Source organism: Channa argus, chromosome 18 (assembly GCF_033026475.1).
Source record: "Channa argus isolate prfri chromosome 18, Channa argus male v1.0, whole genome shotgun sequence".
Classification (NCBI taxonomy): Eukaryota; Metazoa; Chordata; class Actinopteri; order Anabantiformes; family Channidae; genus Channa; species Channa argus.
Window position 1 is genome coordinate 18,067,423 of NC_090214.1, and position 23,639 is coordinate 18,091,061.

The 23,639-nt window shown below is 41.5% G+C and overlaps 1 protein-coding gene across 2 annotated transcripts; it reads right to left on the reverse strand.

Moving 5' to 3' along the window:
* Window positions 1-190: 190 nt before the first annotated feature.
* On the reverse strand, window positions 191-23,404 carry tprn (taperin). Of its 2 annotated transcripts, XM_067484253.1 has the most exons (4): window positions 20,796-23,400; window positions 5,247-5,445; window positions 3,040-3,164; window positions 191-1,732 (listed from the first exon to the last, which is right to left on the reverse strand). In XM_067484253.1, the coding sequence occupies exons 1-4, from the start codon at window positions 22,986-22,988 to the stop codon at window positions 1,670-1,672; spliced, it is 2,580 nt and encodes an 859-aa protein (XP_067340354.1). In that variant the 5' UTR covers window positions 22,989-23,400; the 3' UTR covers window positions 191-1,669. The 2 variants fall into 2 exon arrangements, with proteins under 2 accessions (XP_067340354.1, XP_067340355.1); XM_067484254.1 differs by lacking the exon at window positions 3,040-3,164 and having other exon boundaries at window positions 20,796-23,404.
* Window positions 23,405-23,639: the final 235 nt, after the last annotated feature.

A 23,639-nucleotide genomic window follows, 5' to 3' on the forward strand; every position in this document is an offset into this window, starting at 1 on the left:
TCCATCAGACAAAGATAAGACTGTTAATGTACAACAAAATCAGACTGAAACCAATGCCATCTAATTGGAGAAATAGAAAAGAAGACAGATTTATAAGAAACAAATCTTTGTACTTATGAAAATATGGTTGGAACTGTACAACAATACTGGCCAAACGCTCTGTGCTGGGAGTGTAAAGAAGGAGTGTGAGGCTGTTACAGCAACACTTTAATCAGTTGGCATTATGAGTAGATAAAAAAGTATCTGGAAACTTGGTGCGGACACACACACATACACACACACACACACAAACCTCTAAAAAACCATTACATATTCTTTCAAACACAAAATCTTACATTCACTCTCACGAACATTATCATAAATGATCATCATCACTGTTGCCTTCATTACTTTAACAGACCGGCATCTTTCTGGAATGTGAAAGTACATACAATGTCTTTTTTTTTTTCCTTTTATGCATGAGCAGGTTTGAGACATGCAATTTTCACCTGTAAGCAGGAATAAATACACAAGAAAGCAGAGAAAAGTGTCAGGAGGTCTAACAGCTTTTTGATAAACATGACACAAATACTATGATAGAGCATTTACAGATACATTCTACAGTATGATATTCATGTTTGTCACCAGCAATATGGACATACAGACGTTATTGGCCAAGGTCACTTTTTCAAGCAGTTAAACAGAGATCAGAGTTGCTACGGAGTGATGGAAATCTTCCCAGGTGTGCATATGTTTCTTCCCCAGCCACAAACCGGGGAAGACTGTTGACGTTTTGTTGCTGAAAGACTCTTCTGAAGGATGTCCAGCAGCTTTGATACAGCATAGTTTGCCAGAAAACATACAAAAACTAAAAGGCATACAGAAGCAGAACTAACTGAGGTCAAAACATGCAGGTACAAAAAAGACAAACTAACATTGTGGCACCCTTTAACCTTTATTTTTTTGTTTTTGAGTTTTTATTTGAGTCTGCCATTGGTCTACTGGATGGAAATGGCCTTGTCCTTCAGGAGTTACATTTCTAGGAATCATCCTAATGACATGTTTCCATGCTAACACTGAACTCTGTCACCGTGGCAACATCTACACATGGGCACTGGTGGCTTCCTGTTACTTTAAGGAGTTGGTCTCAAATTGCTTTCAGCTCCTTCACTTGTTGACATCTTTCAGAACCTGAAGAAAAGGTTGAGACGCAGACTTGGAAAGCAGGAAAACATGAAGCCAGTGGACTTCTTCCCGACTCTGGAGAGGAAGAAAGACATCTCCCCAAGATTTTGAAAATCGACTGGATTCTGTCTTTTTAGTGAAGATGAGGAGGCAGACAGATCAACTGTCTACAATCGCTGAGGGATTGGGGGTGGGGGTGGGTGGGGGTTACAGTCCAGCTGCTTAGAGATTTCGCTGTGTCAGATCAGCAAGAATGTAGGAGTAGAGCACCAGTCCCCTGTTAACAAAAGTGTCTTCCTCTGATATGCTGTTGAGAATGTGGTGTGCAGTGGAACGTGGCAGGAAATTAGCAAAAATAAAACAAAAAAAAAAACCGTACTATTTTTCCTTTCTGATCAGGAAGGTGTGCTTAGAGACGGCTGCAGTGTAGAGCTGAAGACAGTTTAGACCTGGTCCCATAGGTGTGATGCTGTTATGCTACTGTACAGGTAATTGGTCCGACTGATCAGAAGTAAAGAGCCGGCTCGCTGCTGTAGTCAGACAGGGAAGAGCTGTCTGCAGGTGTGAGCTGAGGAGAAAAGACAAGGATTCAATATTTGGGTTAAGTCCTACAGTATGTTTACAGCCTTGATAGTTGATACTACTTCTCTGTCAGTAATAGACTCGTATACAGTATTTGTGCACATGTGAATTAAATACTGCTTATATGTCAAGCTCTGTTTTCTTCCCCTGACCATGGCTACATTTAGGCATATGGACATGGCCAAGATGATCTACTGAAATTCAAACATAGTTGTTGGAGCCGGATGGGCTGGTCTGAGTATTTCCGAAACTGCTGATCTTCTGAAATTTTCGTGCACAACCATCTTTGGGGTTTACAGAGAGTGGTGTGACAAAGAGAAAATATCCAGTGAGCTGCAGTTTTCTAGGCAGAAAGGCCTAATTGATGCCAGAGATCAGGGAAAAATGGTTCAAACAACCGTAACTCAATTTACTACTCGTTTCAACTGAGCAGAAGAGCGTTTCGGAATGCAGCACATGTCGATCCTTGAAGTGGATGGGCTACAGCAGCACAGCCCACACCACACGCCACTCCTGTCAGCTAAGATCAGGAAAGTGAGGCAACAACTTGCAAGGCCTCACAAAAATTAGACATTAAAAAAGTGGAAAAACATCGGCTGCTCTGATGACTCATTTTCTGCTGCGACAGTCAGATGGCAGGGCCAGAATTTGGCATAAACATTAAATCCTGGATCCATCCTCCCTTGTATTAACCTGGCAGGATGGATCCATGCTGCTGGTCGTGGTGTAACGGTGTGGGAGTGATTTGCTTGGCACACTTTAGGCCCCTTAGTACCAATTGAGTATCGTTTAAATGCCAGAGCCTACCTGTTTATGGCTGACAATGTGTACACACCCTCTGGTGGCTACTTCCAGCATGATGATGTGCCAAGCCACAAAGCAAAAATAATCTCAAATGGGTTTCGTAAACATGGCAATGAGTTCAATGTACTCGAATGGCCTCCGCAGTAACTAAATATTAATTCAATTGAGCACCTTTGGGATGTGGTGGAACGAGAGAATCACATCTGGATGTGCAGCAGATGAATCGGCAGCGAGTGATACTATGTTCTCAATATGGTCTAAACACCTTTAGGTATGTTTCAAGTCCCTTGTTGTCATCAACAATTAACCAACCCAGTAGTGGCTAGTGAGTATAGATGTCATCTTGGCTCTAAGAAAAAGTTGTTGGCATTTTCCACTGTTTCTGACAATTTTTAGACTAAGCAATTGATTATTCCATAAAATTAACAGAATTTAAATTGGGACCTCCGCGCCGAGAGGCCATAGCAAATTAAACAGCTTTTCACTCACCATGACCTCCTCTGTCATCTGTGTCTGCTGGGCAGTGGTATCTTCCTGGTAAACACTTTCATCACGTTTGTGCTCCTGCCATGCATTGAAGTCCACTGAGTGCTTGGGAATGTAGCTAGAAAGGTCTAAAATGATTGATGTTATGTTATTTTTTTTAATCTTTTCCATCCTTGATTATAAAGCTTTTGAAATGCTCTGTGTATTTTAGTCTTTTGTTGTGCATTAAAAAAAGAATGTACATGAATAAGATAATTTATCTGAGAGTGAACTGTGTCTGCACTGTAGTTCACAGTTTATCCAGTAGGGGTCTATGTCATCACACTTATTGTCCATTGGGTTACACACTTGCATTATTTAAAAAATAAATTAATAAAAAAAAAGGGTACATTTTTTGGGTCCACCCATATATACTATGGAATGATTTAGCAGTAGTGTCATTTACACCAAGATGAATTCAAAACCTCTTCTATGTGGTAATTGGTGTTTAGTGATGGGAAGGTGCTGAAATAGTAGAGGTTTACTTATTTCAGCCCTCTGATTATTTCCCTCTAAAAACTACTATATATCCAAACTGCTCATCCTCTCAGGGACATGGATACTGTCAGTAAATCAACAATGATACTGACAGACAGTTTGATTTTTGTGCAACACAAGTAAAAATGTTGACCCAATGGCAGCTTCAGAAGACAACTGAGGGCATTAAAAACATGATCAGGGATTCATGAACTGGGTTATTGTATGTTGTTCAATTAAAGCATTGGACAAGAGGCATTTTGACCTGCATGATCACCTCAATAAATACAACCCCAATTTACAAAAAAGGTGGGATGATGTGTAAAGTGTAGATAAAAACAGAATGCAGTGATTTACAAATCTCATCAACCCATATTTTTGTCACAACACAATTATTATATCAGAGATATTTTATCATTTGATGGAAAATATCAGCTAATTTTGAATTTGATGGCAGCAACACATCCCCCAAAAAAAGAAGAGGGTGATGTCTACCATTGTGTAGCATCCTCTCTTCTTTTAACAACTGCCTGTAAACATCTGGGAACTGCACCCACAAAGGGGCACAAGCCTGAGTCTTCTTTTTAACATCTGGAAAGTGAGGAGACCAGTTGCTGGAGTTTTAGGAGACATTTGTTGTCGCTTTCTTGTCTGATGCTGGATTCTAATGCTCAACAGTCCTGGGCTTCTGTGGCCGGAGCTTTTGTTTTATAATGCACAAAATGTTTTCTATTGGTGGAAGGACTGCAGCCAGGCCAGTTCGGGACCTAGACTCTTCTCCTGCAAAGCCATGCTGTCGTGATGGATAGAGATATTGTTCTGATGGGAGCATATGTTGCTCTAAAATCTCTATGTACTTTTGCAGGCTTTGCACCTGGATGGTCCCTCTTCTCTTTGGTTTGCAGGACACGGCATCCATGGTTTCCAAAAACAATTTTGATTCATCTGACCTCAGAATAGTTTTCCATTTTGCCTCTGGTAAATGAGCTTTGGACCAGAGAACACGGTGACGTTTCTGGATCGTGTTCACATATGGCTTCTTCTTTACGTGATACAGTTTTAACTTATTGTGAATTGTGTTCACAGACAGTGATTTCTGGAAGTTTTCCTGAGCCCATCTAGTGATGTCCAGTAGAGAATCAGGCCTGTTTTTAATGCAGTGCCACCTGAGGGCCCCAAGATCACACAGATTCAGTTTTAACCTTTAGCCTTGTCCCTTGCGCACAGAGATTCCTCCTGATTCACTGAATCTTTTGATATTATATATTGTAGATGGTGGGATCTTTAAAGTCTTAGCAATTTGACATTTTGCAGTTTTTAGATGCAGTTTGTCACAGATCGGGGAACCTCTGCCCATCTTTACATTCCAGAGGTTCTGTCTCTCTGAAATGCTTTTATACCCAGTCATGTTACTGACCTGTTGCCAATTAACCTAATTAGTTGTCAAATGTTTCTCAATTTGTTTTTTTATGTCCTGCAATTACTTATGTTTTGGTGCCATAAAAAACAAAATGAGCTAATATTTTCCATGAAATGTGTCAGTTTCAATATCTGAAATGTTAATGTTCTATGGTGAATAAAATACTGGTTGACAAGATTTGAAATTCATTGGATTCTGTTTTTATTTAGGTTTCACACATTGTCCCTACTTTCTTTGATTTGGGGTTGTAAATAAATAAATTAGTCTGTCTCACCATTGCTGTTTGTGTGCGTAGGTGAGCTGGTCAAACTGGGTCGAGGGATGTGAATGCGTCCCACCATGCTGGGCTGTTCGTCCACTACCTTCCCATCTTGTTTCTCCTCCTCGTCCTCCTCCCCGCTGTCCCACATGCTGCTCTCTGATGGATACTCATACGTACTCTGGAGACTTGACTCATTGAATGAAATCTTCAGCTGAAAGCAACATAGAAAAAATGTGTCTAGTTATCACTTCTCATTTCTGGTATGTTTAACTACCTTAATATGAATATTATTTGTTGCGAGTATTTCCTAATTCATAAAAATTATAACAGGAAGAAACAACAAACAGCACAACCAGTATCAATTCCATTCATGTTGTAAAAACATGGTGAAACTCATTTTACATATTGTCTCTCCATATTGTATTTTCCCTTCACTGGCATCATGACAGAACAAAATAAAACCAGCCAAACGCTTGTAAATTTTGGCTGTAGCTGGTAAAACTGGGCAGGTGCCTGTTCATAATTGAGAGTGCTTGGTTTAAAAAAAATCCAGCTGGCGGGTACAAAGAAGGAAACAAGAAAGCTACATTCACATTTTTTATTGACTTGGCCCAATTAAATTTTTCATAATTTATTTATTTTTTGGTCTACAAGTGACCCAGATCATATTTTCCCCCAAAAAGTACGAACAAATTAAATGTAATTTGTTTTCGTGTCATATTGCTGCACTTTAGGACGTCAGTTATGACAGATCTGTCACCTGCAAACAGGAATGACCCAAATGAGATATGATGTAAAAATGTAGCAGTGAGCATGAAGAGTTGTAATGTTCGTGTCACACTTATGTGACACTTTCCTCACAGGAAGTGTTGTTTTCACAGAAACTTCCCTCCACTACAGCCACAGTTTACAGCTGTAAAGACTCATCAGCCATATTGGTTATTAACAAAAAAAAAACAACAAAAACAAATCATACCTTGAAATCCACAACATTTGCAGTGATTCCAAAATGATTCATTTGTTGCAACAATCCTAGTCCATTTACAGCCATATATGACCAAAAGTAATACAGTCGCTTGAGTTCGATACTTAGATCATGTGATGACAATAAGGCCATCTCCATGACAACTGGGCAGACTTCCTGCCTCACCAAAGACCACAAGATCTGGTTTAAAACACATACAAATATTAATAGGTGGCTCTTAAGTTAGGATTGTTTTATGAAAATAAACCCAAATTAGGTATTTTCTTAGACCCCCAAATTTGTTGAAAGTGCATAAACAATATAAATGTATCATTTTAGAAGCCGATTAAAATTAATGGAAAAACAAATCAACTCTGTCTTTAAATTCACATTCCTATTTGTTTGGAGACCTCTTGTAACTGAGGGGCCCTAAGCATCTGTAGTCTGCTTACACAGAAAACAAACCACCTGCTGCTCACTGTTTGCTCACTTTACTGGCTGCAAGAAAACCCAAATATTACAGGCACCAGCCAAGATTTCAACACATCCAACATTTTCTCATTTCAAAACACAGATTTCATTAGAATACTGATATCACACTCCTTCTGGACTACTGCACTTTATGAGTACAGTAAAAACTAACTCATTATTACTTCCTTACTGTTTTGATTACGGGATCTGTGAATCACATCACATGTCTGAGCCCTGGGTGCACACTGCAGTAATGCCTGGTTAGCTCAACACAACCTCATAACTTATTCAACAGAGCTTTTAATTTAGATTCTTGGTTAGCCAGCTGCAGTTAGTTTAGACCCGCCTGCAAATGCATGTACTGTACTTTGTGTGTCCTCAAAGTGGTGCAGGTGGTATCCTTGCAGGAGCTCAGGGCCTGTGATTGATCTTCTCCATGTTTGCTGTAAGACCTGTCTGTTTGGCATCGTTGCGGTGGTTTGCAAACATGGATTTGTGGGGCGAGACAAGCCCTCGCACTTTGCTGCACAGTGTAATCCCACATGAATGGGAACTTTTCAGCCAAAAATCTCAGTGGTTGTCGCTGTCAATAAGCGGCTCATCCATTTTGAAGGACTAAAACAGTTTCTCTGTCATGTAACTACTGCTACTAAGTTTTCTTTACATTATTTATGTTTTATGTTCTCTGAAGGTTTGTGGGAATGCAATCTTTTAGAAAAGTTTTAGCAGTCAATACCTGTCAATTCTTAAACTGATTACACCTCAGTTAAATGCAACTTGTGGCCCTCTTAATAATTAATGTCCACACACACCACACACACACACACACACACACACCCACCACCACCACCACCACCACCAGCAGCAGATCTGTCCATGTCTTCCCTGAGGCTGTCAGCTGACTGCTCTTAATGAACAATACCTGGCTCCATCTACTCAGCAAACTGTGATCTAACTAATCTTCATCCCAAGGACACAAGCCAGCAACACACCGAACCCCAAAATTTTGTGAAGAAGGGTAGATAAAGTCAATAAAATCTACAAATTTGAGACAATGGTCTATGAGTGAAGAACAACAGTCAAACATCTATAGATTTAGAGTCTATTGATTTATAGTGATGTTTATAGATTAGGGACAGACGCATTCTAGACTAGGGTCCATAGACTAGGATGAAGAATTAAGAACATGAGTCGACAAATTACATTATTAAAATTGCAAATTGCATTATTATTACTCAGTGGATTTACAGACACTAGTCACAGCTCAACAGGTTCTGCATGCAGGTCTTCAGCTTAAAGACAATGGGTGAAGGATGAGAATTAGTTTATGTGGTAAGAGATCAAGGACAAATTTAGGACTCTAAATACAACAGAAGACTTCAGGACTAGAGTCTATAGATTGAGTCTGAAGGTCTATAGGACACCACTGTGGGTCAAGCACCATTATCAATTAGATGAATCTCCTTGTGGTTTAATAAAACATTTTTTTTTATTGCTAGAAATAATTCTCAGAATGCCACCATGTTCAGCTACACGTGGCTTCTCTAAGCCTATCCAATGAAGCTGGTCTGCTAGTTGGAAAAAAATAAAATGGCAGAAAATGAAATTGTGGCTTTCCTTACAGAGGATCTAAAGTGCATATGGATGGTTTGAGATAAAAGGATAACTGCATAGACTAATAACAAAGCCAACGTATTTATAGAATCGGTCAAGTAACAACACTGGCCTGTCAATGTTGACCAAACCATTTTTGATGCTGACACATTTTGCTTTTCAGACACTGGATTTTCATCCAAACATCACTCTCTCTTTCCTACTTTTACTCTCCTGACAGCCAAAGGAAAACATTAGTATTCAGCCACGGTAACGGCACAATCCACAATTCAAATCAAATCCTCTAGAGTCAAGCTTTCAATGTTAAATCTTGAAATAGGACCCTCAGTCCCACGTATTGCCTATTTTTATTCCCTAAACCTCAATTTTTTTTTAGTTCATTTGTTAAATCTTAACACTACGAAAAATGTGTCCTATCTAAACTCGGATCCTGTCTTAGAGGAAGTCTCTGGATGCCAAGAGCGAGCCTATCAATAAATCAGGCTAGCCGCTGGGCTCGCTTCCTCTTTCACTGCCTTTCACTTTTCTTTTTGTCCTCTTCTCACGAGACACCCATTAGCTGAGATTCCTACACATTTCCTTACTTGTTGTCCTCTCAATGACTTTACGTAGCAGCTTTGATCTGACACAGAAACCATAATGCTGTGACTGCAGTTTTCCACCTGTTTTTTGTGGATTGCTAATTATTACAGTTTTGTTTTATATTTTTCAAAGACGGACTGAGATAAAATATTTTTACTCTGACATGTGACTTAATCTAAGAAAAGCACAGGAATATTCTGCTCAAGAAAAATACTTCCATGTATTTGTGTGGGATTTATGAATACACAGGACATCCTGTGTGATAAGTTTTGAAATACTTTTCAGAAACCTGTCTTTCACTTATACCTTCCCGATTTTTTGTTGAAAGCAATTCATTGGTGTGTATATTACAACTTCCTTTTGACCTCATTATTGTTCTGTGACAAACCATTTTATGTGTATATATATATGTAACAAAACTGGAATGGTCTGCACTGCAAAAAGGTGAAATGTATAGTTTTTTTTATTTTTATTCAAGGATATTTGGAGATTTTGCTTTTCTGGCTTGACTTTCATCTCCTTTCTTTTTTTATACTTAATAGTTGTGAAACAAATTTCTGAGGAAGCAGGAAGAATCATTCCAGCTATGTGGCAGATTTTTGGCTTGCTCTGACAAAGGACGAGACTTGAAGCGGATTACAAAATAAGTGAGCTGAGTAAAGGATAGGTCTGATGGAATTTAGTCTCATAAGTTACATCAGTTGTTTGCATGTTGTGTATGAGGCACAAAGGGATTCGAGGATGACAGACAAAGGATGAAGTGAGAGAGACAGGAAGAGAACTGTCAGTTTGATGAGATTGTCCTCATGGATGTATCTCAGCAAATGGCGAGACGGGACCAATGCCAGGAATTTTCCAGGCCACCCAACATGGTTTGTCCTCGATTGGTGAAAAGTGGTTCCCACTGAATGGAGATGTACACACACACGCACACGCACACGCACACGCGCACACACACACACACACACACACACACACACACACACACACACACACACACACACACACACACACACACACACACACACACACACACACACACACACACACACACACACACACACACACACACACACACACACACACACACACACACACACACACACACACACACACACACACACACACACACACACACACACACACACACACACACACACACACAGAATTCGGACTGAACTCCAAAGCAGTGGACTTCCATTGAGGCTCCAACACAACGGTGCAGTTCTTGCAAACCGCTGTGGGTATTCACGTGATGTGTCCGACTGGGTGTGTATCCCTTAAAAATATGTTTCTATATTTATCTTCACATCACCAGGTGGCACAGGGTGTGGTGTTTACAATCACATCGGCAATGGGTGTGCCCTTGCTCACATCTAGTACGTGTATTAAAGCATCTGATGGCTCTGGTGCATACAAAAACCTAAATTAAATCACATTATCTTCCAAAACACTATAACTAATACACATTAAGGCTAAAGGACAAATGGTGTGTAGCGGCTCGAAGGAGCCTAACCAGGTGCCTGATTAGAGCTAATCTGCAGTTAATATTAGAACAGCACCACAATGAACCGGTTGAGGAGCTTAACTGTAGCTGCATCAGTACCTGTAGGGTGGGTCATAAATCCTATACACACACAAACACCTGCCTCCTGACACCATCAAAGCCATCATAAAAGGCTGGTTTTAGCCAGGCCTGGCAATCAGCGCACAATGCCTGCTGGTTAGCTTTCTGTCTGACTTGATCCCAACACGAAACTCTGACATCACACGTACGTAGGAAACAGTAACCGCACAAGATTGAGAGGGCTACAGTACAGTCAACCCAGTAATGGAATAAATGTCACGCTGAATACATACAGTTTTTATTACCCCTCTATAGGTGGTGACAATATTACATTTAAGGTATGATAATAATACATTATGTTTCAGTGGAATAATCAGTTTCCCACTCATATGTAATGATTAGGAACTTAGTGTAATGAACAGCTACAGTAACTAAACACAATGACAAGATGATGAAATCTGTTTTAATTAGTACTGTCTCTTCTTCTCTGGTGCAAAGAATAGTGACACAACTATCAACACAGTATGTTACATCAATTGTGGAATACCAGCAAAAGGCTGTTGCTAATTTGACACATTCTAGCAGAAATTTGCTTTTATTGAGGTTAACAAGACCAGCACAAAATAACCAGGTGGATGCAGGGATCCAGCCTGATGACGTCCACCTCGAACCCAAACATGAGATCTGTAGGTTATCACTACCCTTTAATATTACAGCACTAAGGTTAACGTGAACACTAGAGTTGAAACCACAGTGCAACTACTGTAAAATACTGTAGCTGGAAGCTGAGCTGTTGTTTCAGGTCAATGCCCTTATGTAGGTGTCCACAGATTTGTCATCACACGGGAGGCTGAATCAGTTCAGTGTTTAAGTGGAAGCATTTCAAGCGCTACAACCATCAGTGATCAACTATCACAACACTGACATAACTGTAAAAACTCTTCACATGTTTATGTGGCTGGTGCTCACAACATGGCCAGTGAGCTCTGGCAAACGTGAAAACGTGTGTTTACACTGCCATGTCTCAAGACTGTGTGAGTCACTGCCGTAATAGTATGCACACGCACACATATGCACGCACATGCACACAAACAGAGCTACAAAGGTAGTGTGTCTAGGTCTCCTTCTGGACGCCTGTATATATCCACCTCAGACCAGGGGAGTTGTTTAAATTCTTCCCATCTGAGAACATTTTTGTTGATAAGAAAAACCTAGCACAGACCTACTACACACAAATATAGTAAGCAATCATTTCTAAACACACCATCGTTTCTGCCAGTAATCTGAAGAAAGGGCAAGAAGGGTACGTCCCTGGATTACAGGGGTCAATATATAGAACACATGCTCGAAATGAGTGGCTTCCTAAGGCCCTGTCTGTTCAGAAGTGGAATAGATTGGAACAAAATCAAATGGGTGTGTCTCACATTGATCCCCAGTTTGATCACTAGTAAGTGTTACAGTCATCTGGATTTGGGAATTGGTGATAAGGCTATCACTTCAGTGAACTTTGGAACAAAGAGGAGCCAGTGACTGACATTTCATGGGAGCATGTTGTCACATAGGAAAAAAGGTAGAACGTGTGCACATTCACAAAAGAAGCAGAATGATGAAGACTTTGAAGGTCAAAATGTTGGATCACGGTCTTATTTCTGCATTTAAAAAAGTCTGATCAAGTCATGTGTAGTCTAGTTTAACAGTATGCCAGGGGAAACTGCTGGTCAAAAGGATAAAAAATAATAATTTCAAAAGCTCTAAAACTTTTTCTTTTATTAGAGGCTGTCTCCTTTCCAGCTATCACTAGAGCATGTGAGGTTGATGTCACGCTGTGTTAACTGTTGGGGGAAGCAGGCGCTCTCTTTGAAGATGTTCCCCGTCTTTGTTTTCTTGTTTTTTTTAACAAGTTGGAGTCTGTAGAGTCACTACGCTGCTGCCACAGTAGCTCAGAGGAGAAGTGCCACCTTACCTTTGCAAGTACAACTGCACTCAAATTAGCAGAACTTGTGCAGAGCCGCATGAAAAGTATTTTTACCGGTATTTAGTCTTTCCCAAATCCCATGTTTTTCCTATTGAGAGTGAATTTCTTCTTTTGTTCCTCTTCATCTTTTTGCATCTGAATCTAAATTTCAACGATTTAAACAACAGAAGTTATGCAGATACCTCAACCGCGCAGGTAAACAGGCTGCATAGATCACAAGATGGCACCCACATCCCCCGACAGTTAACACTGCGTGATGCCAGGTTCACATTATCTATACACTTAACAATCAGTTTAGTTTAGACAGTTTCTCGTCACCTCGTCTTTGTGCTAACTAGACTAAACATCCCTGAACCGATCTCACTCCACTGACTGCAGTTGTGAAACCAAATCAATGTTCTCATCTGACCCAATGTAAAAAAAAAGAACTAAGTAAAGGACTATTTCTGCTTACATTTACATTGACATGCTTGACAGATTCCAAAACAACCTGGAGTAAAAAGTGAGGTACAAAGCCATCAGCAAAGACACTGAGCAAAGTGCCATTAAACTTCTTCCTTGGATGTACAGTAAGTACCAGATAGACAAGAAAAACACGTTTTTTAAGCTGCAGAAGAGCTGCACCTCAAGCTTTTTTGTATTATATTAAATATTCTCTACCTTGGAATGACAAGTCTAAAATGCCATAAACATACACACATAGTAATATTGGCATAAATCAACACATAAAATAACATGCAAGTGCAAGACAGATATTCTATCAATTTCACAGCGCTTTAATAACCGTAGCTTATTACGCTACAATAGTTTAAGGTACTGCTATCATGACCCTTGAAATCAATCTACTCTGCTCCATCCAGCCCCTCCTCTCCCTGATGTGCTATGCTCTGCTACGCTTTGCCAAATGCTTCAGGTAGTTGTCATTATGAAATTGCAATAAACGAGAATGCGCCAAAACATAATAATCAAGCAGAAATGACTGAAACTCAGAAGGGTGAGCCTCACTCAAAAACTGTTAGAAGTGAAGGTCTCATGTTCAAGGTCAGACGAGGTTTCAGAAATCTACCATGTAGACAATAAGAGGGAAGAAGACACAATGCAAGTCAAGGTTAACACGCAGTCACATGGAAACAGAAACACGTACTGAGTGATGTTCAACCCTTTACTAAAAATGACTGACCTTTGCCTTCACACTGGGCCTAATGAGAACACACTGCTAGTCTTCTTTTAAACATGAAAGGCCTGAGCTGTCTGTCTCCACCCACAGAAACACTGTTGCTGATTGCAGAATATGCCCACCAAGTAAGCCCATCAAACATCTTTATAAGACCATACTACACTTACGTGTGAACTTATCTGTCACTTTCAAAATCTTCAACATCAGCACTGATGTCACAATGTGTGTATATATGTGTCAGAGAAAGAGAGAGAGCGAGAGAGAGAGTTTGTGTGTCCTTATCCTGGAATCCTAATGACAGGATAGAATGGCTGCGGCTCGTGTTGCCCTGGTGACCGCCGCCATGAATATGTGACAGAGAGAAACGGGAGAGTGGAGGAGAAGGAAGAGAGTCAGAAAGAGCCAAACATGGCAGTGAAACAGACGCCTTTTGGTCATGTAAACAGGAAAACGACTTATTAGGAGCATCAGGTGCTCATGCGAAGGCAGACTAAACACAACTTAAAACAGAACTTTAAATACTGCATTTCTCAGGCGTGCCATGAGGACTGGTTAGCCCCGACAACATTCAGGTTCTTCACACGGAGACAGAGATCATTTGAATAAAATTTACATTATGTACTAAAAAGCCCCAGTTTTCCAGCAATGTTTTGCATTTGTAATGGCGGAGCTTGAACTACATGTATTTGTGAAACACAGCAATTTGCTTGGTCTTTCTGAAATTTTAGCTTCTAATTATCAACTAACTCACCCAAAAAACAAGTGTGTCAAAGTGGCTGGTGGAACAAACACTAGAAATTAAATGTCAGTGGCTTGTGACTGCTTCTTTTAGTCGCCCACTGTTTCTTTTTATACATTTTCAAAAAGCCCCAACTGTAACAGTTGTGCTTTTAGTCTCTTCATTTAGTCTCACACACACACACACACACACTGAATTAACCATGACTATGGTAGTGGGGCTTTGCTGCCTGAATTCTAATTACAGCGAATTTCCAGGGTTGTGCATGTGCCTAAAGACTGTGTAATAAGTACAGGTTTGTAAGTGGGTGTTCGTAAGTGTGTCATTTGGTGTGTGTGAGTGTGTGTCCGGATCTTACAGCAACAATTTCTTTGGAAGAAATGGCAAGCTTGTTAAAAGGAAACATCTTTTTAATCATCAGTGACATCAAAAATGAAAGCAAAACTAGTGTCCGTGTCATGAAGGACTAAGTGAAAAAGTCATTGTGACAGCTTGAGAGTCATTTTTTTTTTAAACATGCTTTTTAGGTAGTGAGTGAAAAACACCCCTCATCTAAATGTTAAGGTGAAGCTTTCTTTATTACAAAGTTTCTCTTTTTTAGAGCACAAGACAAGAGTTACACACATGACTCATAGCCGATAACCAAAAGCTTTTATACAGTAATTAGATCTCTCTGAGACAGGAAAAGAGTACCAAGTTATGCAGAGGATCAATAAAGGAGCACAGTAAGTGAGGTAGGAGTTAGAACAAATTGGATCTAGGCCTTCAAGACCATGTCTCAGTTTTTAATTATTTAAATTTAAACCACTTTTGCTGTAGGGCCAAGTGTTACTTAGATGGCTCAGCAAACTGTCCAACCTCTTGGAGGTCGACACATGTATAATGTGTCATGTAAAAGTGGTGTCAGCAGAAAAGGATTACTTGTCTGTGTACATCCCACCATGTAAGTCAGTGTTGTAGTCTCTTTCAGCTCATCGTTTCCGTTTAGGTTATGTATCAAGATTCCAGAATCACAACTCCCCATTACTGCTAATGCTGGATGAGCATGTAGGCAACTGTTTGATAACACATTTAGTATCAAAATATATTTACACATTTAAATTCATTCAAAATCTATTTCGGCCAATATAAAGCTTTGCCAGGTTCCTGATAATGTGAGATGAATGTCCTTGGATTCTAAAAAATAACCACTTAACTACAGTGACCTTTTAATCTCTAGCATTTTCTCTTTTCGTTTTATCTCAAACTTGACAAAAGGGGGAAAAAAAACAAAACAATGGCTGATTGATCATAATACATTTTATCAATTTAAAAAAAGAAGAGGGCTGCTGTAGTAGGTTCCAGGAAGTGTAAGGGAGGAGAGATAGGGAACGTCTACGTGGTGGTGAATAATTAAACACAATGGACTTTCACACCTGTAGCTCAGGCGCACAATGTAAATGTAGGAGCGTGCCCTTCGTTGGCCTTCCTGTGTAACGTCTGAGCATTTTGGTTTGGGTATTTTTAACCTGCAATATGCATGACATTTTACCACATGTAAAAAAAAAAAAAAAAAAAAAAAAGTGTGGGTTCTTTAACCACCCAATGCCTTTCACATTCACGCAGAGAGGAATGTACCTATACTGCAAAAACATAACTTTGAAATGACTGGTGAAAAAGATAGTAATCATGTCAAGTCTTACTAATAGAAACTGCACTAAACAAATCAATATTTAGTGTTGTGTGAGAAATAAAGCGAAGTGAGAACTATTTGTTTGTTGTTGGTTTACAGTATATTTTAGTGCTTTGGTTCAGTTTATGGAGTTCACAACAAGGTGTAAAAATGATTGCCTTTTAAATGTTGCCCATTATTTTGTTCAAAAACCAAACAAACCAAGAGATGTAAAAATGAAATCATGTGGACTGACAGTGTAAGAGATCTCATTCTGTGCGAACCTACTGGGGAATTTTGAAAACTACTTCTTTTACTGTACCTCATGTGTTTATCTTCTCTCACAACTCACAAAGCCATAACTGAATAGAACCGCAACTGGACTTAGTTCCTAATGTGTCAAAACTTTTCCAGAACTTGTCAACATGGAGGGATTACTGAAGAGGCCTACCAGGCATTGGCCCACGCGCCCAAGAGGTCGGGGCTATCCATAATCGGTAAAAGACGGTCAATTAAAACACAAACCTGTCCACAAATTCACCAAAACAGACACAAAATATCCAAAAAACAAAAGTAAAATACCATTAATAGATTGAAAACAACCAAAAAGAGAGAGTAGTGGGGCCTTGAGCCTGGCTGTGACCAGGGGCCCATTTTCTCTTAATCCATCCATACTCATCAATTACTTTTAATTACTTCTAATAATGTTTCATTATTATAATTATTATATAATTATCCAGAGATTTCTTCACAGTGAGAAACCACTGGAGATGGTAGATCTATAGCTGCTCACATCGCATGAGTGTGTCCATTTTTTGTCACAAATGCATCACAAACTCCTACGGTTGGTCTCTTTGCATTTCCAACGCAGACTAACTGAATTTGATTCCGCTTGGAACCACACCTACACTCAGAGCCAACCACTTACTTTTCCACTGTTATAACTGCTGTTGGGGTTTGACTTTCAAACTACCAGAAGAGGCTCTGACTGTTAGTGCTGCAAATCGAGAGCAGTGTCTGAAATTCTGCCGGGATAGTAACATAACTTTATCTCCTGAATATATAGTAATCCTTAACATGTTGTATTGATATTACTCTTTAATGTATTCACATTGGTAATTTCCAAATAACTTATGTTATATGAGCTCAATTAACCAGTTTTACGCAGCCTTCTAACTCTGCTCATGGTCAAACTTTCTGTGTGTATTTTGTCTTATTTTAGCCCTGCACTACATAACTTAATCGTTGCATACTAATATATTGTGCAGATGAGTGTTGGCCCTAATGCACAAAATGACTCATCAGTTTATCATCATTATCAGGGGATTTTTTTTTTTACTAATAAATCTGCCAGCGCTGTGTGGCAGTACCAGGCAGTGTGAAAGTACCATTACGTGCAGTCAGGCCTATGTTTATCTAAGGTTAATAGGAACTAAATAAATTGATATCTCCCCAAATCAAACATTTTATTTTAAAAATTTATTATTTAATAATATAATCATTTATTTGTATAATTATGGCTTTCACATGAATAAACACATGATCCTCTTTAGTAAACCTATTCATTATCTTGACAGAATGATCATAATTACACACAACTATGCTGCAGGAGTTTAAAAATTAGTAATCTTTGCAAATACACAGACGAGTTTGGCAAAATAATTTTTCTCCGTCTCTCTGGATGTTGTGCTAACAAACTCATGGGTCTGTGTATTCCTATTATAACTGGTCATAGGGGGCAGAGACTTCAAAAACAAACCACTCCGCCCCCTCCCATGCTTGCCAGCTGCATTTTTCCTCGACAAAGAGCAGCAGCATCTAACATGCAGAAATTTGAAAAACAAAAAGAAGAAAAATCTGTCAATTCTGCTTTTGCAAAGTCAAGAGAGTCCAATCTAATCAAAGTGCAGATGGAGACCGAGTCTATATCACTAGAAAGCCTGAGTCGATTTTATGCAAATGCAAGAGTGATGCAGTACCAGAAGCCTCACTTGACCTACATATCTTGTTCCTTCCCCAATACAGAGAAGGAGATCACAGGAAGCTGGAAGCAAGGGGACAAGCCTTATTAATCACCACCGTGCCGGAATAAATCAGTGCACTGAGGGTAGAGGAGAAAAAACAAAACCAAGCACAGTGGTGCTTGTGAGGCGATAAAGACAGGAGAGTACAGGAGAGATGGTGCTGGATGGGGTCCAGCACTCAGCGCTTGTACAAGTCTTCAGGGTTCAAGAAGCAGCACATGCTGCAAGAGAGTGTGAATAAAATAAAATATATCTGGAGACTGAAAAGGAAGAGTTGATAATCTGTTTTGGTCAAGTTCTCAAGCACTGATGTGTAAATGGAACATTAATTTCCAGCCAAGTTCTGCAAGAAAAAGAAAAAAAATGCACTCATAAAAAAAAAAAAGAAAAAAAAAAAAGAAATCTCAAACCAGAACGCTGAGCTCGGGCCATTCTCTAAGGCTGCTCTCACACACAGAAGCGGCACCAAACAGAAATTCCACACAAATTATACAGGCCTGGCCAAGCCTTGCTGCTTTTGTAATTGCCTATGCAGCCCTGCCCAGAAAAGAAAAGAAGAGAGAGAGAAGAAAAATCTGGACATTGCTGATGACTAAGAAGTTGAAACTGTTTGGTTTGTGAGCGACAAAGACAAAAGAAAGGATGTGTTCAGGTCTTATGGTCATATGACCACAGTCAGTGTTGGTGCACATGCAAAAAAAAAAAAAAAACCCTGACACAAGACACACCACAAACGGCTTGCACAGAGAATCCTGCAGCCTGCGGATTCATCATTAAGTGCAGTCACAATGTGCAGGCGAGCGTCATTCAAACCCACAGAACTTTTATGTCACGTTCTACTGCAGTTAAAATCCCACACATTGATACTAAATTTATAAAGCTAAATTACAGGGAAATGTGAAGAAAAGGCTGAACAAGACATCTTTAGATTCCCATTTAAAGGAATAATGCAGCAGTTACAAATTTAACAGTACTTAAGCTGGATATTCAAATGTTTTAACTAGCAGGAAAATACCTAGCTATGTCTCTGTCGCAAAAACAATAATGTATTACATTGGAGAAATTTTAATGTATGAACAAATAATGAGGTTTGATATCCAGGCCTAAGCAAGGCACATGTGGTATAGTTTCAAAAAAGCTGAAGTAACAGCATAGATATATACTATAGTATATGTCTATACTATAATGGGTAAACCTGAGGAAACTGTTCTGAGAATATTCACTGAGATAATTAATCAAACATACTGGGTCTGTTACGCATCTGCCTGTATTATCGCAGGCACAATAAATCTGTGTGGCTGCAGAGTTTCCTCAGTTTGGAGAGCAGAGAATAATGTCAGACATGGTCAAGGAAACAGGACTGTGCACCAGCATCTGAGTGGCTGACACACCGGCCTACATGGAAGAAGTGCCAAACAGGTCAAAATATTCAGGAGGTGAGGCGGTACTGCTGTGTTGTAATGTAACTGTGTCTAAAACCGGTAAAAATTCTTCCTTTCAGCGACCAGAGACGAGGAGTGGAGATGGGTGGGGGAAACCCAGGATGCTGTGGTTACATGATCCACACCCCGAGCATCTAAACCAGCTACATATAATGCAAGTAAAGATTTAAGCCAGTGGCTTTGATTGTTGGCTCTTTCCTCATTAACAGGGCGATTACAGAGCAACATAAACACCGACATTCAAAAAATTATGCTCTGCAAGCAGGCTGAATGTGAACGCAGCCTGAAGCATTCGCAAAATTAATTAGTTACATTCGGTTATTTAATTAATCCCTAATACAGATGAAACGAAGGCAATCTGCAGCAGAACCTCCAACAATCAAATACCAGCTATCTGATTATGTTTGGAAGATAACCATGATGCCCAAAACACACTGTTTGCAATGATTTAATTATAATTTGTAACCAAAGCTGGGGCTTTATCTCTTTGAGAGCTTGGAACACAGATGAATTGATCTGTACACAAAGGAATAAATACGTTCCTCTGGAGTCTGGGACAGGTCAGAGCTGTCCTGAATCCCCGAGACAAATCCTGAGAGCTGAATACAGCTTTGATAAGATTGTACAATCAATAAGCTTGAAGGGCCACCTAACCCCGTAATACGCTGTGTGACAAAATGTTTTTGTGGGACGGCAATCCACAGGAAAAGGTGCCGTGTGCCGTTCCAAGTGGCTGTGTGAACATGCGCTTTTAATCCACTTAGGCATCAAGGCCTGAGAGCAGGTCAAGTGATGGGACGTGGGGATTTAGAGGAGCAAGACACCCACAGCACAACACATGGAAATAACTGTGAGGATTAACCATACGGTGGAAAGACTGCTTGAATGCTTAAAAAGCACAGGTGCCTGGAGAGACACTGGCTCGGGCTATGAGCAGTAAAGTGGCAGATGCACAGAGATGACAACAAAACAGAGCCTTTCCTGTGTAATGAAGAATACTAAATATAGACCAGAAGAAACTTTAATAATCCCCCAGGAAAGATTTGGCTCATGTTATGCATTTGATCACTACACTCTGACTGCTTTTCACTGAAGGATGATGATTGAGGAATTATAGCTACAAACATTAACTATATCCATGTACTGAATAAATAACTGGTTAGAAAACAAGCCAAAAAAAAAAAAAAAACACACCACAAATCCCAGACACTAAGGTAATATATTCTGTTAACAGCAATATAAAACCGAAAAGCTGTATTTTTGACTAATGAATGTGTCTCCTAACTCTGTGTCTCAGAGTACAGTTATAATAATAAATATACACTCAATCCTCTTGGTGGAGATTGTGGTCTTACCTTCTTGCCCGTGGAGCCCGTCTTGGAGAGGCAGGACTTTGTGAGGGAAAGATACCCACCGATGACCTCAATCTCCTCCACAGCAGGGTAGCGCTTCTTTAGCAGGGAGCCCAGCTGTGCATACGGAGCCTGAGGGGGCGTGGATTCTGGTGGGGCCTCTGTTAAGGCTTCCTGCTGAGGCTCAGGTGAACTTGGCTGGACCTCGGACTCCACCTTACGTTTAGGCACCACAGTGAAAGTGTTCCCCTTTCGTCGTTGTACCAAGGGACTAGGAACGGGGACACTCTGTGGGGGCTCCACGTCAATATCGTCTATGTTGGTTACTGGCAGCCGGTCCATAGGAGGTTGTTCTGGAGCCGAGGGGGGTGCAACAGGGACAGTCGACGAGGCAGCAGTGTCTGACGGGATGGGAGCTGGCGAAGGTGGGGAGAAAAGAGGTGAAGATGGGGTAGTTGGAGAAGAGGAGGGCGAAGACATCAGAGGTGGCGACGAGGAAGCTGGGGTGAGAGCAGGAGTTGGTGACAAAGGTTCTGAGGTCGGAAGATGTGCAGGACTTGTGGCAACAGTAGGAGATGGTTCAGGCTTGGGTGGCCTTGATAACCTCTCCATCACCTTGTGCTGTTTCTCATCCTTCTTGTCTGAAGGTGTCAGAGTGGGCTTTGGGGCATGGGAGGTTGGCACTCCTGGTGTGGACACCTCTACAGCTCTGTGGGGAGGGGAAGACTTGACTGGGCCAGATGTTACCGGGCTGCTTGTTGCAGATGATGTAGCAAGATGGCGCTTGGGGATCACGGTGAAGGAGTTTCGGGATTGCAGGCGCAGATTTGCGAGGGCCCGTGCCTGGGTGTCCCCATCAGGGATTCGGGCAAGGTCTGGCTTTGGAGAGGGACGGATCTCAAATTCAGTTGAGGAGCGCGCCACCTTAGATGAGATGGGGCTTGAGGGGGACTCGGCACGGGCACATCGGGTTTCTGGAGAGCATGGCAACTTGGGTTTGGGTGGCACCTCTGCATCCTCCCAGTCTCTCTCTCTGGCGGGCTTGGTTGTCCCCTTGTCTGTCTCCTCTTTGGGGGTGACAGTCATGCCACGACCCCCACTCTCCTCAAACCTCTGACGGAAGGAAGACACAGAGTGAGGGGGTCCAGCAGTATGCTGGGGGCTGCTTGGCTCAGAGACAGCAGGCTGTGACTTTGGTTTGGAAGACCAGGGATTCTGGAAGACAGGTGATGATGGCTGGCTGCTGCCTGGGCTACTGATCGATGAGCCTGGCCTGGGTTTTGGCACCAGATCTGGCTGTGGCTTAGGCCAGAGTCTTGGCCTGCTGCTGGAATTACAATCCAGCTCCAGCAGGTTTTCTGTGCTGTGAGACTTCTTCTGCAGCTTCCCATAGTTACTGTCAAACTTCTGCAGCATCCGGCTAACCCTGCCTTGGCCCTCACCTTTCTCATATGGTGAGACTTCATGATCAGGGCGGCCCAGGGTGCTCAAGTTCTCCTCGCTCTTGCTTAATGTAGTGTCATAAATTACCACTTCCTTGGCTCTTATCTCAGTGACAGCACTCCCTCTCCGGTCAAGGAGGTCGTTCAGAGAACTATAACTACTGACACCGTTTTGTTGCCATTTGGACCCGCTTACTCCTCCAGCTTCCGGAAAGTAATCTGGATCTGATTCAATTATGATAATATTGTCAGCGCGGATAGTCCGTATTCCGGGTACGCTGCCATACAGCTCCAATATGTGCTGAACGGGACGAGCGGTGTTTTCTTGGTCCTGTCGCCTCCTCCGCTGTTTCTCCAGCTTTATGAACGGGTTCTCCTCCAGCGGGCCCAGGCTTTCCTGCAGCACCAGGCTCTCCTCTCTGTCGTCCTCCCTCGGTGCCGTCCGTGTCTCTTTGTTGTTCGCAAAGTGTTGACTGGCCGTGGTTATGGTGTAGTTCCGCCCGGACCCGCCGCTCGGTCCACTATCTCTCCTGGGTCCGCCGCTGCCACTGCCGTTCACATTCCCTGTCAGCTCGCCGTTAGCCCGCTGCGGACCCGCACCGCTCGGGCTTGTCTCAGCGGCACCGGCTCCTCCAGACCCGCTGCCCTTCGCCTTCCTCCTCTCCAGGATCTCTCGCTTCCAGGCCGGCATCCTCGGGCTTTCTTGCCCGGCCTCTTGGCGGAGGACGCGTACGTCTCCTCCTCCGCCAGACATTGCGGAGAGTTGTTTGAAGGGGATGAAGAGGAGAAGGGGCAGGCTCCGAAGCGGTCCAGCCGCGGTCCGGTGAGGCTATAAAACCTGTATCCAGCTCTGACTGTACCTGCTGTACGATCACCGCACACTCGCACACATCCCTTCCGTCTCTTTTTTTTCTCTCCCCACTGTGACTACTCACTCACTGCCTCTCTCTGCCCCCATAGCCCTTGAATGCGACCCCGCCCCTTCTTAGTCCCATCCGTTTCTTGATTGGTAGTTGTGGATTATAGACAAGTCCCTTCTCTTTCATTACAACGGCGCACGGATACACAGGCCACACCCGTTTCCATTGTTGACTGGGAAAGAATACCTGTCAATCAAGTGTTGCCTTCAGGTTCGACACACCCCACCTTATTTGCGCTACATCTAACACCATTAGTGGATATATCTGAAATTAAGTTATTAAATAGCCTAGAGTTTTGTCAGTATTGTACTAATACTGCTTAATCGAACGTTTAATTAAAGCACTCACCTATTTCTCATTTACTGTCATACTTGCGACTTTATCACACAAGAAATGTACCAAATATCATTATTGTTGGACATACCGGTAACAAATGTCTCAGTTCGGTTTTGCTTAAATTTTTTATTTCCTCTTTCTGCCTTCTC